This window comes from Salvelinus alpinus, chromosome 26 (genome assembly GCF_045679555.1).
Source record: "Salvelinus alpinus chromosome 26, SLU_Salpinus.1, whole genome shotgun sequence".
In the NCBI taxonomy this organism is placed as follows: Eukaryota; Metazoa; Chordata; class Actinopteri; order Salmoniformes; family Salmonidae; genus Salvelinus; species Salvelinus alpinus.
The window spans coordinates 38,759,810-38,774,871 of record NC_092111.1 but is presented as its reverse complement, the minus strand read 5'-3'; the positions used below and the strand labels follow the sequence as shown (position 1 = coordinate 38,774,871).

Below are 15,062 nucleotides of genomic sequence, written 5' to 3'. Positions count from 1 at the left end.
GAAGGGTAGCTGGCAGAGGGGTTGACAGGAAGGGTTCTGCCAGAGGGGTTGACAGGAAGGGTAGCTGGCAGAGGGGTTGACAGGAAGGGTAACTGGCAGAGGGGTTGACAGGAAGGGTAGCTGGCAGAGGGGTTGACAGGAAGGGTAGCTGGCAGAGGGGTTGACAGGAAGGGTAGCTGGCAGAGGGGTTGACAGGAAGGGTTCTGCCAGAGGGGTTGACAGGAAGGGTAGCTGGCAGAGGGGTTGACAGGAAGGGTAGCTGGCAGAGGGGTTGACAGGAAGGGTAGCTGGCAGAGGGGTTGACAGGATGGGTAGCTGGCAGAGGGGTTGACAGGAAGGGTTCTGGCAGAGGGGTTGACAGGAATAGTAGCTGGCAGAGGGGTTGACAGGAAGGGTTCTGCCAGAGGGGTTGACAGGAAGGGTAGCTGGCAGAGGGGTTGACAGGAAGGGTTCTGCCAGAGGGGTTGACAGGAAGGGTAGCTGGCAGAGGGGTTGACAGGAAGGGTAGCTGGCAGAGGGGTTGACAGGAAGGGTAGCTGGCAGAGGGGTTGACAGGAAGGGTAGCTGGCAGAGGGGTTGACAGGAGGGTTCTGCCAGAGGGGTTGACAGGAAGGGTAGCTGGCAGAGGGGTTGACAGGAAGGGTAGCTGGCAGAGGGGTTGACAGGAAGGGTAGCTGGCAGAGGGGTTGACAGGAAGGGTAGCTGGCAGAGGGGTTGACAGGAGGGTTCTGCCAGAGGGGTTGACAGGAAGGGTAGCTGGCAGAGGGGTTGACAGGAGGGGTAGCTGGCAGAGGGGTTGACAGGAAGGGTAGCTGGCAGAGGGGTTGACAGGAGGGTTCTGCCAGAGGGGTTGACAGGAAGGGTAGCTGGCAGAGGGGTTGACAGGAAGGGTAGCTGGCAGAGTGGTTGACAGGAAGGGTAGCTGGCAGAGGGGTTGACAGGAAGGGTAGCTGGCAGAGGGGTTGACAGGAAGGGTAGCTGGCAGAGGGGTTGACAGGAAGGGTAGCTGGCAGAGGGGTTGACAGGAAGGGTTCTGGCAGAGGGGTTGACAGGAAGGGTAGCTGGCAGAGGGGTTGACAGGAAGGGTTCTGGCAGAGGGGTTGACAGGAAGGGTAGCTGGCAGAGGGGTTGACAGGAAGGGTAGCTGGCAGAGGGGTTGACAGGAAGGGTAGCTGGCAGAGGGGTTGACAGGAAGGGTAGCTGGCAGAGGGGTTGACAGGAAGGGTAGCTGGCAGAGGGGTTGACAGGAAGGGTAGCTGGCAGAGGGGTTGACAGGAAGGGTAGCTGGCAGAGGGGTTGACAGGAGGGTTCTGCCAGAGGGGTTGACAGGAAGGGTAGCTGGCAGAGGGGTTGACAGGAGGGGTAGCTGGCAGAGGGGTTGACAGGAGGGTTCTGGCAGAGGGGTTGACAGGAAGGGTAGCTGGCAGAGGGGTTGACAGGAAGGGTAGCTGGCAGAGGGGTTGACAGGAAGGGTAGCTGGCAGAGGGGTTGACAGGAGGGGTAGCTGGCAGAGGGGTTGACAGGAGGGGTAGCTGGCAGAGGGGTTGACAGGAGGGTTCTGGCAGAGGGGTTGACAGGAAGGGTAGCTGGCAGAGGGGTTGACAGGAAGGGTAGCTGGCAGAGGGGTTGACAGGAAGGGTAGCTGGCAGAGGGGTTGACAGGAAGGGTAGCTGGCAGAGGGGTTGACAGGAGGGTTCTGCCAGAGGGGTTGACAGGAAGGGTAGCTGGCAGAGGGGTTGACAGGAAGGGTAGCTGGCAGAGTGGTTGACAGGAAGGGTAGCTGGCAGAGGGGTTGACAGGAAGGGTAGCTGGCAGAGGGGTTGACAGGAAGGGTAGCTGGCAGAGGGGTTGACAGGAAGGGTAGCTGGCAGAGGGGTTGACAGGAAGCGTTCTGGCAGAGGGGTTGACAGGAAGGGTAGCTGGCAGAGGGGTTGACAGGAAGGGTTCTGGCAGAGGGGTTGACAGGAAGGGTAGCTGGCAGAGGGGTTGACAGGAAGGGTAGCTGGCAGAGGGGTTGACAGGAAGGGTAGCTGGCAGAGGGGTTGACAGGAAGGGTAGCTGGCAGAGGGGTTGACAGGAAGGGTAGCTGGCAGAGGGGTTGACAGGAAGGGTAGCTGGCAGAGGGGTTGACAGGAAGGGTAGCTGGCAGAGGGGTTGACAGGAAGGGTTCTGCCAGAGGGGTTGACAGGAAGGGTAGCTGGCAGAGGGGTTGACAGGAAGGGTAACTGGCAGAGGGGTTGACAGGAAGGGTAGCTGGCAGAGGGGTTGACAGGAAGGGTAGCTGGCAGAGGGGTTGACAGGAGGGTTCTGCCAGAGGGGTTGACAGGAAGGGTAGCTGGCAGAGGGGTTGACAGGAGGGGTAGCTGGCAGAGGGGTTGACAGGAAGGGTAGCTGGCAGAGGGGTTGACAGGAAGGGTTCTGCCAGAGGGGTTGACAGGAAGGGTAGCTGGCAGAGGGGTTGACAGGAAGGGTAACTGGCAGAGGGGTTGACAGGAAGGGTAGCTGGCAGAGGGGTTGACAGGAAGGGTAGCTGGCAGAGGGGTTGACAGGAAGGGTAGCTGGCAGAGGGGTTGACAGGAAGGGTTCTGCCAGAGGGGTTGACAGGAAGGGTAGCTGGCAGAGGGGTTGACAGGAAGGGTAGCTGGCAGAGGGGTTGACAGGAAGGGTAGCTGGCAGAGTGGTTGACAGGAAGGGTAGCTGGCAGAGGGGTTGACAGGAAGGGTAGCTGGCAGAGGGGTTGACAGGAAGGGTAGCTGGCAGAGGGGTTGACAGGAAGGGTAGCTGGCAGAGGGGTTGACAGGAAGCGTTCTGGCAGAGGGGTTGACAGGAAGGGTAGCTGGCAGAGGGGTTGACAGGAAGGGTAGCTGGCAGAGGGGTTGACAGGAAGGGTAGCTGGCAGAGGGGTTGACAGGAAGGGTAGCTGGCAGAGGGGTTGACAGGAAGGGTAGCTGGCAGAGGGGTTGACAGGAAGGGTAGCTGGCAGAGGGGTTGACAGGAAGGGTTCTGCCAGAGGGGTTGACAGGAAGGGTAGCTGGCAGAGGGGTTGACAGGAAGGGTAACTGGCAGAGGGGTTGACAGGAAGGGTAGCTGGCAGAGGGGTTGACAGGAAGGGTAGCTGGCAGAGGGGTTGACAGGAGGGTTCTGCCAGAGGGGTTGACAGGAAGGGTAGCTGGCAGAGGGGTTGACAGGAGGGGTAGCTGGCAGAGGGGTTGACAGGAAGGGTAGCTGGCAGAGGGGTTGACAGGAAGGGTTCTGCCAGAGGGGTTGACAGGAAGGGTAGCTGGCAGAGGGGTTGACAGGAAGGGTAACTGGCAGAGGGGTTGACAGGAAGGGTAGCTGGCAGAGGGGTTGACAGGAAGGGTAGCTGGCAGAGGGGTTGACAGGAAGGGTAGCTGGCAGAGGGGTTGACAGGAAGGGTTCTGCCAGAGGGGTTGACAGGAAGGGTAGCTGGCAGAGGGGTTGACAGGAAGGGTAGCTGGCAGAGGGGTTGACAGGAAGGGTAGCTGGCAGAGGGGTTGACAGGATGGGTAGCTGGCAGAGGGGTTGACAGGAAGGGTTCTGGCAGAGGGGTTGACAGGAAGGGTAGCTGGCAGAGGGGTTGACAGGAAGGGTTCTGCCAGAGGGGTTGACAGGAAGGGTAGCTGGCAGAGGGGTTGACAGGAAGGGTTCTGCCAGAGGGGTTGACAGGAAGGGTAGCTGGCAGAGGGGTTGACAGGAAGGGTAGCTGGCAGAGGGGTTGACAGGAAGGGTAGCTGGCAGAGGGGTTGACAGGAAGGGTAGCTGGCAGAGGGGTTGACAGGAGGGTTCTGCCAGAGGGGTTGACAGGAAGGGTAGCTGGCAGAGGGGTTGACAGGAAGGGTAGCTGGCAGAGGGGTTGACAGGAAGGGTAGCTGGCAGAGGGGTTGACAGGAAGGGTAGCTGGCAGAGGGGTTGACAGGAGGGTTCTGCCAGAGGGGTTGACAGGAAGGGTAGCTGGCAGAGGGGTTGACAGGAGGGGTAGCTGGCAGAGGGGTTGACAGGAAGGGTAGCTGGCAGAGGGGTTGACAGGAGGGTTCTGCCAGAGGGGTTGACAGGAAGGGTAGCTGGCAGAGGGGTTGACAGGAAGGGTAGCTGGCAGAGTGGTTGACAGGAAGGGTAGCTGGCAGAGGGGTTGACAGGAAGGGTAGCTGGCAGAGGGGTTGACAGGAAGGGTAGCTGGCAGAGGGGTTGACAGGAAGGGTAGCTGGCAGAGGGGTTGACAGGAAGGGTTCTGGCAGAGGGGTTGACAGGAAGGGTAGCTGGCAGAGGGGTTGACAGGAAGGGTTCTGGCAGAGGGGTTGACAGGAAGGGTAGCTGGCAGAGGGGTTGACAGGAAGGGTAGCTGGCAGAGGGGTTGACAGGAAGGGTAGCTGGCAGAGGGGTTGACAGGAAGGGTAGCTGGCAGAGGGGTTGACAGGAAGGGTAGCTGGCAGAGGGGTTGACAGGAAGGGTAGCTGGCAGAGGGGTTGACAGGAAGGGTAGCTGGCAGAGGGGTTGACAGGAGGGTTCTGCCAGAGGGGTTGACAGGAAGGGTAGCTGGCAGAGGGGTTGACAGGAGGGGTAGCTGGCAGAGGGGTTGACAGGAGGGTTCTGGCAGAGGGGTTGACAGGAAGGGTAGCTGGCAGAGGGGTTGACAGGAAGGGTAGCTGGCAGAGGGGTTGACAGGAAGGGTAGCTGGCAGAGGGGTTGACAGGAGGGGTAGCTGGCAGAGGGGTTGACAGGAGGGGTAGCTGGCAGAGGGGTTGACAGGAGGGTTCTGGCAGAGGGGTTGACAGGAAGGGTAGCTGGCAGAGGGGTTGACAGGAAGGGTAGCTGGCAGAGGGGTTGACAGGAAGGGTAGCTGGCAGAGGGGTTGACAGGAAGGGTAGCTGGCAGAGGGGTTGACAGGAGGGTTCTGCCAGAGGGGTTGACAGGAAGGGTAGCTGGCAGAGGGGTTGACAGGAAGGGTAGCTGGCAGAGTGGTTGACAGGAAGGGTAGCTGGCAGAGGGGTTGACAGGAAGGGTAGCTGGCAGAGGGGTTGACAGGAAGGGTAGCTGGCAGAGGGGTTGACAGGAAGGGTAGCTGGCAGAGGGGTTGACAGGAAGCGTTCTGGCAGAGGGGTTGACAGGAAGGGTAGCTGGCAGAGGGGTTGACAGGAAGGGTTCTGGCAGAGGGGTTGACAGGAAGGGTAGCTGGCAGAGGGGTTGACAGGAAGGGTAGCTGGCAGAGGGGTTGACAGGAAGGGTAGCTGGCAGAGGGGTTGACAGGAAGGGTAGCTGGCAGAGGGGTTGACAGGAAGGGTAGCTGGCAGAGGGGTTGACAGGAAGGGTAGCTGGCAGAGGGGTTGACAGGAAGGGTAGCTGGCAGAGGGGTTGACAGGAAGGGTTCTGCCAGAGGGGTTGACAGGAAGGGTAGCTGGCAGAGGGGTTGACAGGAAGGGTAACTGGCAGAGGGGTTGACAGGAAGGGTAGCTGGCAGAGGGGTTGACAGGAAGGGTAGCTGGCAGAGGGGTTGACAGGAGGGTTCTGCCAGAGGGGTTGACAGGAAGGGTAGCTGGCAGAGGGGTTGACAGGAGGGGTAGCTGGCAGAGGGGTTGACAGGAAGGGTAGCTGGCAGAGGGGTTGACAGGAAGGGTTCTGCCAGAGGGGTTGACAGGAAGGGTAGCTGGCAGAGGGGTTGACAGGAAGGGTAACTGGCAGAGGGGTTGACAGGAAGGGTAGCTGGCAGAGGGGTTGACAGGAAGGGTAGCTGGCAGAGGGGTTGACAGGAAGGGTAGCTGGCAGAGGGGTTGACAGGAAGGGTTCTGCCAGAGGGGTTGACAGGAAGGGTAGCTGGCAGAGGGGTTGACAGGAAGGGTAGCTGGCAGAGGGGTTGACAGGAAGGGTAGCTGGCAGAGGGGTTGACAGGATGGGTAGCTGGCAGAGGGGTTGACAGGAAGGGTTCTGGCAGAGGGGTTGACAGGAAGGGTAGCTGGCAGAGGGGTTGACAGGAAGGGTTCTGCCAGAGGGGTTGACAGGAAGGGTAGCTGGCAGAGGGGTTGACAGGAAGGGTTCTGCCAGAGGGGTTGACAGGAAGGGTAGCTGGCAGAGGGGTTGACAGGAAGGGTAGCTGGCAGAGGGGTTGACAGGAAGGGTAGCTGGCAGAGGGGTTGACAGGAAGGGTAGCTGGCAGAGGGGTTGACAGGAGGGTTCTGCCAGAGGGGTTGACAGGAAGGGTAGCTGGCAGAGGGGTTGACAGGAAGGGTAGCTGGCAGAGGGGTTGACAGGAAGGGTAGCTGGCAGAGGGGTTGACAGGAAGGGTAGCTGGCAGAGGGGTTGACAGGAGGGTTCTGCCAGAGGGGTTGACAGGAAGGGTAGCTGGCAGAGGGGTTGACAGGAGGGGTAGCTGGCAGAGGGGTTGACAGGAAGGGTAGCTGGCAGAGGGGTTGACAGGAGGGTTCTGCCAGAGGGGTTGACAGGAAGGGTAGCTGGCAGAGGGGTTGACAGGAAGGGTAGCTGGCAGAGTGGTTGACAGGAAGGGTAGCTGGCAGAGGGGTTGACAGGAAGGGTAGCTGGCAGAGGGGTTGACAGGAAGGGTAGCTGGCAGAGGGGTTGACAGGAAGGGTAGCTGGCAGAGGGGTTGACAGGAAGGGTTCTGGCAGAGGGGTTGACAGGAAGGGTAGCTGGCAGAGGGGTTGACAGGAAGGGTTCTGGCAGAGGGGTTGACAGGAAGGGTAGCTGGCAGAGGGGTTGACAGGAAGGGTAGCTGGCAGAGGGGTTGACAGGAAGGGTAGCTGGCAGAGGGGTTGACAGGAAGGGTAGCTGGCAGAGGGGTTGACAGGAAGGGTAGCTGGCAGAGGGGTTGACAGGAAGGGTAGCTGGCAGAGGGGTTGACAGGAAGGGTAGCTGGCAGAGGGGTTGACAGGAGGGTTCTGCCAGAGGGGTTGACAGGAAGGGTAGCTGGCAGAGGGGTTGACAGGAGGGGTAGCTGGCAGAGGGGTTGACAGGAAGGGTAGCTGGCAGAGGGGTTGACAGGAGGGTTCTGCCAGAGGGGTTGACAGGAAGGGTAGCTGGCAGAGGGGTTGACAGGAGGGGTAGCTGGCAGAGGGGTTGACAGGAGGGGTAGCTGGCAGAGGGGTTGACAGGAGGGTTCTGGCAGAGGGGTTGACAGGAAGGGTAGCTGGCAGAGGGGTTGACAGGAAGGGTAGCTGGCAGAGGGGTTGACAGGAAGGGTAGCTGGCAGAGGGGTTGACAGGAAGGGTAGCTGGCAGAGGGGTTGACAGGAAGGGTAGCTGGCAGAGGGGTTGACAGGAAGGGTTCTGCCAGAGGGGTTGACAGGAAGGGTAGCTGGCAGAGGGGTTGACAGGAAGGGTAACTGGCAGAGGGGTTGACAGGAAGGGTAGCTGGCAGAGGGGTTGACAGGAAGGGTAGCTGGCAGAGGGGTTGACAGGAAGGGTAGCTGGCAGAGGGGTTGACAGGAAGGGTAGCTGGCAGAGGGGTTGACAGGAAGGGTTCTGCCAGAGGGGTTGACAGGAAGGGTAGCTGGCAGAGGGGTTGACAGGAGGGGTAGCTGGCAGAGGGGTTGACAGGAGGGTTCTGGCAGAGGGGTTGACAGGAAGGGTAGCTGGCAGAGGGGTTGACAGTAAGGGTAGCTGGCAGAGGGGTTGATAGGAAGGGTAGCTGGCAGAGGGGTTGACAGGAGGGGTAGCTGGCAGAGGGGTTGACAGGAGGGGTAGCTGGCAGAGGGGTTGACAGGAGGGTTCTGGCAGAGGGGTTGACAGGAAGGGTAGCTGGCAGAGGGGTTGACAGGAAGGGTAGCTGGCAGAGGGGTTGACAGGAAGGGTAGCTGGCAGAGGGGTTGACAGGAAGGGTAGCTGGCAGAGGGGTTGACAGGAAGGGTAGCTGGCAGAGGGGTTGACAGGAGGGGTAGCTGGCAGAGGGGTTGACAGGAAGGGTAGCTGGCAGAGGGGTTGACAGGAAGGGTAGCTGGCAGAGGGGTTGACAGGAAGGGTAGCTGGCAGAGGGGTTGACAGGAAGGGTAGCTGGCAGAGGGGTTGACAGGAAGGGTAGCTGGCAGAGGGGTTGACAGGAGGGGTAGCTGGCAGAGGGGTTGACAGGAAGGGTAGCTGGCAGAGTGGTTGACAGGAAAGGTAGCTGGCAGAGGGGTTGACAGGAAGGGTAGCTGGCAGAGGGGTTGACAGGAAGGGTAGCTGGCAGAGGGGTTGACAGGAAGGGTAGCTGCCAGAGGGGTTGACAGGAAGGGTAGCTGGCAGAGGGGTTGACATGAAGGGTTCTGGCAGAGTGGTTGACAGGAAGGGTAGCTGCCAGAGGGGTTGACAGGAAGGGTAGCTGGCAGAGGGGTTGACAGGAGGGGTAGCTGGCAGAGGGGTTGACAGGAAGGGTAGCTGGCAGAGGGGTTGACAGGAAGGGTAGCTGCCAGAGGGGTTGACAGGAAGGGTAGCTGGCAGAGGGGTTGACAGGAAGGGTAGCTGCCAGAGGGGTTGCCAGGAAGGGTAGCTGGCAGAGGGGTTGACAGGAAGGGTAGCTGGCAGAGGGGTTGACAGGAAGGGTAGCTGCCAGAGGGGTTGACAGGATGGGTAGCTGGCAGAGGGGTTGACAGGAAGGGTAGCTGGCAGAGGGGTTGACAGGGAGGGTTCTGGCAGAGGGGTTGACAGGAGGGGTAGCTGGCAGAGGGGTTGACAGGAAGGGTTCTGCCAGAGGGGTTGACAGGAAGGGTAGCTGGCAGAGGGGTTGACAGGAAGGGTAGCTGGCAGAGGGGTTGACAGGAAGGGTAGCTGGCAGAGGGGTTGACAGGAGGGGTAGCTGGCAGAGGGGTTGACAGGAAGGGTAGCTGCCAGAGGGGTTGCCAGGAAGGGTAGCTGGCAGAGGGGTTGACAGGAAGGGTAGCTGGCAGAGGGGTTGACAGGAAGGGTAGCTGGCAGAGTGGTTGACAGGAAGGGTAGCTGGCAGAGGGGTTGACAGGAAGGGTAGCTGGCAGAGGGGTTGACAGGAAGGGTAGCTGGCAGAGGGGTTGACAGGAAGGGTTCTGGCAGAGGGGTTGACAGGAAGGGTAGCTGGCAGAGGGGTTGACAGGAAGGGTAGCTGGCAGAGGGGTTGACAGGAAGGGTAGCTGGCAGAGGGGTTGACAGGAAGGGTTCTGGCAGAGGGGTTGACAGGAAGGGTAGCTGGCAGAGGGGTTGACAGGAAGGGTAGCTGGCAGAGGGGTTGACAGGAAGGGTTCTGGCAGAGGGGTTGACAGGAAGGGTAACTGGCAGAGGGGTTGACAGGAAGGGTAGCTGGCAGAGGGGTTGACAGGAAGGGTAGCTGGCAGAGGGGTTGACAGGAAGGGTTCTGGCAGAGGGGTTGACAGGAAGGGTAGCTGGCAGAGGGGTTGACAGGAAGGGTAGCTGCCAGAGGGGTTGACAGGAAGGGTAGCTGGCAGAGGGGTTGACAGGAAGGGTTCTGCCAGAGGGGTTGACAGGAAGGGTAGCTGGCAGAGGGGTTGACTCTCTCTCTCTCTCTCTCTCTCTCTCTCTCTCTCTCTCTCTCTCTCTCTCTCTCTCTCTCTCTCTCTCTCTCTCTCTCTCTCTCCACCTCTACCTAATCTGAATGAGACATCTGTCTCTCTCTCTGTGTGTGAGGAGCTAAGGAGAGACATAACAGCTCTCTAAAAGGATGTGTGTCCCAAATGGCATCCTATTCCCTATGTAGTGCACTGCTTTTGACCAGGGCCCATATAGGGAATAGGTGCCATTTGGGATGCAGCTCTAGAATGAAGTCAGCTATTACTTAGCCTCTGAGGGGAGGCTGTGTGACCTGGCATCAGGAGGGGAGGCTGTGTGACCTGGCATCAGGAGGGGAGGCTGTGTGACCTGGCATCAGGAGGGGAGGCTGTGTGACCTGGCATCAGGAGGGGAGGCTGTGTGACCTGGCATCAGGAGGGGAGGCTGTGTGACCTGGCATCAGGAGGGGAGGCTGTGTGACCTGGCATCAGGAGGGGAGGCTGTGTGACCTGGCATCAGCAGGGGAGGCTGTGTGACCTGGCATCAGCAGGGGAGGCTGTGTGACCTGGCATCAGGAGGGGAGGCTGTGTGACCTGGCATCAGGAGGGGAGGCTGTGTGACCTGGCATCAGGAGGGGAGGCTGTGTGACCTGGCATCAGCAGGGGAGGCTGTGTGACCTGGCATCAGGAGGGGAGGCTGTGTGACCTGGCATCAGGAGGGGAGGCTGTGTGACCTGGCATCAGGAGGGGAGGCTGTGTGACCTGGCATCAGGAGGGGAGGCTGTGTGACCTGGCATCAGGAGGGGAGGCTGTGTGACCTGGCATCAGGAGGGGAGGCTGTGTGACCTGGCATCAGGAGGGGAGGCTGTGTGACCTGGCATCAGGAGGGGAGGCTGTGTGACCTGGCTTGACTGTGTTATTGTTGCTGTTAGGTCCAGGTTAGAGTGTGTTGTGATGTCGTTAGCTAGTGTACACTAGTGAGGGGCTGGCTCCTCTCCAGACACGGCAGTATGAATTAAAGAGGGTCGTTACACTAGAGAGGGACTGGCTCCTCTCCAGACACAGCAGTATGAATTAAAGAGGGTCGTTACACTAGAGAGGGACTGGCTCTCTAATTAGATGTGGTAACATTAGCTAGCACAGGATTTAAGATAGCTAACTACTCTATTTTTTGCGATCTTTGCTAGCTCATGGCAACGTTACCGTCTGTCTAAAGTAAACCTGACGACATTGTCATGATGACAACGTTGTGTCCTACTAATTATTTGTCTACTTTATCAATGTCATCGTATTTCCACGACGTATTTCCACGACACTGTAGTGTAATTTGGACAAGATCATCATTAACAGCTGTTTAGAATGAACGTTCTACCCTATTCCCTATATAGTGCACTACTTTAGACCAGGGCCCTATTCCCTATATATTCCCTATGGGCCAAGATCAGCTAGCTATCTTAAATCCGGTGCTAGCTAATGCTACTACATCTAAAGTCAATCTGACGACGTCACAATGATAAAAAAAATGATTGACCTCCTGTAGAAATAACATTGGGTTTCCAAGTCAGTAAAATGGCACAATCTTAATCAGAGCCAATTGAGACAGCAGCTCAGTCAGACCTCATAGAACTTTTTAGTGAAAATATTGACCCTTGGTCAAAAAATGTGTGCACTATGTAGGGAATAAGGTGGCATTTTAGGATTCAGCCATGCAGTAATATAGCTGTCTCCTTTCTCTCTCTCTCTCTCTCCCTCCCCCCCTCTCTCTCTCTCTCTCCCTCCATCCTCCTCTCTCTCTCTCTCTCCCTCCCCCTCTCTCTCCCTCCCCCCTCTCTCTCTCTATACACGAGGGCACTCCTCACCAGATTGGAGGCCCCTCGGACGGTCTCTGGGTTGAGCATGACGATCTCCGTGGTAACGTGGCCCTCCACCGCCTCCGTCATCTGCTCCACGGTGCAGTTGATTGACGGGTCTTTGATCTTGAACCAGTTGTCTGCGTACCAACCAATCAGGAACCAGACATACTTCTTCCCATAGAGCTTCTCCTTGTACACCTGTAGGATAGAGGGGAGAGACGGGAGAGAGAAAGAGAGAGGGGGGGGGGGAGAGGGGGGAGAGAGATAGATGGGGGGAGGGAGAGAGAGAAAGATGGGGAGAGAGAGAGAGAGGGGGGGGAGAGAGAGGGGGTGGGGGATAGAGAGAGAGAGAGAAAGATGGGGAGAGAGAGAGGGGGGGAGAGAGAGAGAGAGAGAGAGAGAGAGAGAGAGAGAGAGAGAGAGAGAGAGAGAGAGAGAGAGAGAGAGAGAGAGAGAGAAAGATCGGGAGAGAGAGAGGGGGGGTAGGGGTGAGAGAGAAAGAGAGAGAGAGAGAAAGATGGGGAGAGAGAGAGAGGGGGGTGGGGGTAGGGGTGAGAGAGAAAGAGAGAGAGAGAGAAAGATGGGGAGAGAGAGAGAGGGGGGTGGGGGTAGGGGTGAGAGAGAAAGAGAGAGAGAGAGAAAGATGGGGAGAGAGAGAGGGGGGTGGGGGGAGAGAGAAAGAGAGAGAGAGAGAAAGATGGGGAGAGAGAGGGGAGAGAGAGGGGGGGTGGGGGGTAGGGGTGAGAGAGAGGGGGTGGGGGAAAGGAGTGCGAAAGAGAGAGAGAGAGGGGGGAGGGAGAGAGAGAGAGAGAGAGGGAGGGAGGGAGGGAGGGAGAGAGGGGGAGAGAGAGAGATGGGGGAGGGAGAGAGAGAGAGGAAGAGGGGGGAGGGAGAGAGAGAGAGGGGGAGGGAGAGAGAGAGATGGGGGAGGGAGAGAGAGGGGGTGGGGCGTAGGGGGAGAGAGAGGGGGTGGGGGGAAAGGAGTGCAGAGAGAGAGAGAGAGGAAGAGGGGGGAGGGAGAGAGACAGAGAACGGAGGATGGAGGGAGAGAGAGAGAGAGGGGGAGAGGGAGAGAGAGAGAGAGGGGAGAGAGAGAGAGAGGAGGATGGAGGGAGAGAGAGAGGGGGGGGGGGAGAGAGAGAGAGAGAGAGAAAGGAGAGGTAAAGGAGGAGAAGAGAAGTCAGGTGTGTCAGAGAGAATATATCAGGAAGAAGAGATAACAAAAAGCGACAGAGAAAAGAATCTTGAAAATCCTGATAGAACGACACAAATGTTGAGCACTACTTTTCCAAGAAGACACAAAAAAGGATATCGTCCTTCAAGTTGGGTAATCAATTTGTGAACAGTAAATTTAGCTTCTGTACCTCACAGAAAACTTTTCTGGCTTCCGTCTCGTAGAAGAGCCCCACGATGATTCTGGCATCTTGCCGCTGGGGATTCAGAGAGGGAAGTGTTACACAGAGTCACACAGGAGATGGAAATACACAACACACACACACACACACAACACACACAGCACACAACAGACACACAGCACACACACACACAGTAAACAGAAGGGAAACAACAGCTCTAATGGGGATGGAGTCTCAGTGTGAACAGAACAGAGCTGCTGCAGTGAACCATCACACACACCGCTGGGGGGACCACACACACACACACACATAGACACACACACACACACACATAGACACACACACACACACACATGGACACACACACACACACACCGCTGGGGGGACCACACACACACACACACATAGACACACACACACACACACATGGACACACACACATAGACACACATAGACACACACACATGGACACACACACACACATAGACACACACACAAAGAGACTCCGTTATATCAGCCTTTTAGTGCTAAATCGGTATCGGCCGATAACTGATATTCAATAGATAGGATGGAAAAAGGAAATGTCATTCTCATGATGTGTCATTGTCACAGTGTATGAAATCAACAGCTGAGCATAGTTATTGGACATAGTTATGGGACATAGTTATGGGACATAGTTATGGGACATAGTTATTGGACATAGTTATTGGACATAGTTATGGGACATAGTTATGGGACATAGTTATGGGACATAGTTATGGGACATAGTTATGGGACATAGTTATAGGACATAGTTATGGGACATAGTTATGGGACATAGTTGTAGGACATAGTTATGGGACATAGTTATGGGACATAGTTATGGGACATAGTTGTAGGACATAGTTATGGGACATAGTTATGGGACATAGTTATGGGACATAGTTATTTTACATAGTTATGGGACATACTTATGGGACATAGTTATGGGACATAGTTATTGGACATAGTTATGGGACATAGTTATGGGACATAGTTATGGGACATAGTTATGGGACATAGTTATGGGACATAGTTATTGGACATAGTTATGGGACATAGTTATAGGACATAGTTATGGGACATAGTTATGGGACATAGTTATGGGACATAGTTGTAGGACATAGTTATGGGACATAGTTATGGGACATAGTTATGGGACATAGTTATGGGACATAGTTATGGGACATAGTTATTTTATTTTACATAGTTATGGGACATAGTTATGGGACATACTTATGGGACATTGTTATGGGACATAGTTATTGGACATAGTTATGGGACATAGTTATGGGACATAGTTATGGGACATAGTTATGGGACATAGTTATGGGACATAGTTATTGGACATAGTTATGGGACATAGTTATAGGACATAGTTATGGGACATAGTTATGGGACATAGTTGTAGGACATAGTTATGGGACATAGTTATGGGACATAGTTATTTTACATAGTTATGGGACATACTTATGGGACATAGTTATGGGACATAGTTATTTTACATAGTTATGGGACATAGTTATTTTACATAGTTATGGGACATAGTTATGGGACATAGTTATGGGACATAGTTATTGGACATAGTTATTTTACATAGTTATGGGACATAGTTATTTTACATAGTTATGGGACATACTTATGGGACATAGTTATGGGACATAGTTATTTTACATAGTTATGGGACATAGTTATTTTACATAGTTATGGGACATAGTTATGGGACATAGTTATGGGACATAGTTATGGGACATAGTTGTAGGACATAGTTATGGGACATAGTTATGGGACATAGTTATGGGACATAGTTATGGGACATAGTTATGGGACATAGTTATTTTATTTTACATAGTTATGGGACATAGTTATGGGACATACTTATGGGACATTGTTATGGGACATAGTTATTGGACATAGTTATGGGACATAGTTATGGGACATAGTTATGGGACATAGTTATGGGACATAGTTATGGGACATAGTTATGGGACATAGTTATGGGACATAGTTATTGGACATAGTTATGGGACATAGTTATAGGACATAGTTATGGGACATAGTTATGGGACATAGTTGTAGGACATAGTTATGGGACATAGTTATGGGACATAGTTATTTTACATAGTTATGGGACATACTTATGGGACATAGTTATGGGACATAGTTATTTTACATAGTTATGGGACATAGTTATTTTACATAGTTATGGGACATAGTTATGGGACATAGTTATTGGACATAGTTATTTTACATAGTTATGGGACATAGTTATTTTACATAGTTATGGGACATAGTTATGGGACATAGTTATGGGACATAGTTATTTTACATAGTTATGGGACATAGTTATGGGAAATA

General features: G+C 55.5%; 1 protein-coding gene across 1 annotated transcript in view; it reads right to left on the bottom strand.

Annotated features, from left to right (window-relative positions):
- LOC139555298 (gamma-aminobutyric acid type B receptor subunit 1-like) overlaps positions 1–15,062 on the bottom strand; it is a 324,185-nt gene that overhangs the window by 109,930 nt on the left and 199,193 nt on the right. Inside the window, exons 11-12 of the mRNA XM_071368991.1 lie at positions 12,696–12,761; positions 11,338–11,529 (exon numbers count right to left, since the gene is read on the bottom strand). Coding sequence (XP_071225092.1) covers positions 11,338–11,529; positions 12,696–12,761 — 258 coding nt within the window. The remainder of the gene's footprint in view (positions 1–11,337; positions 11,530–12,695; positions 12,762–15,062) is intronic.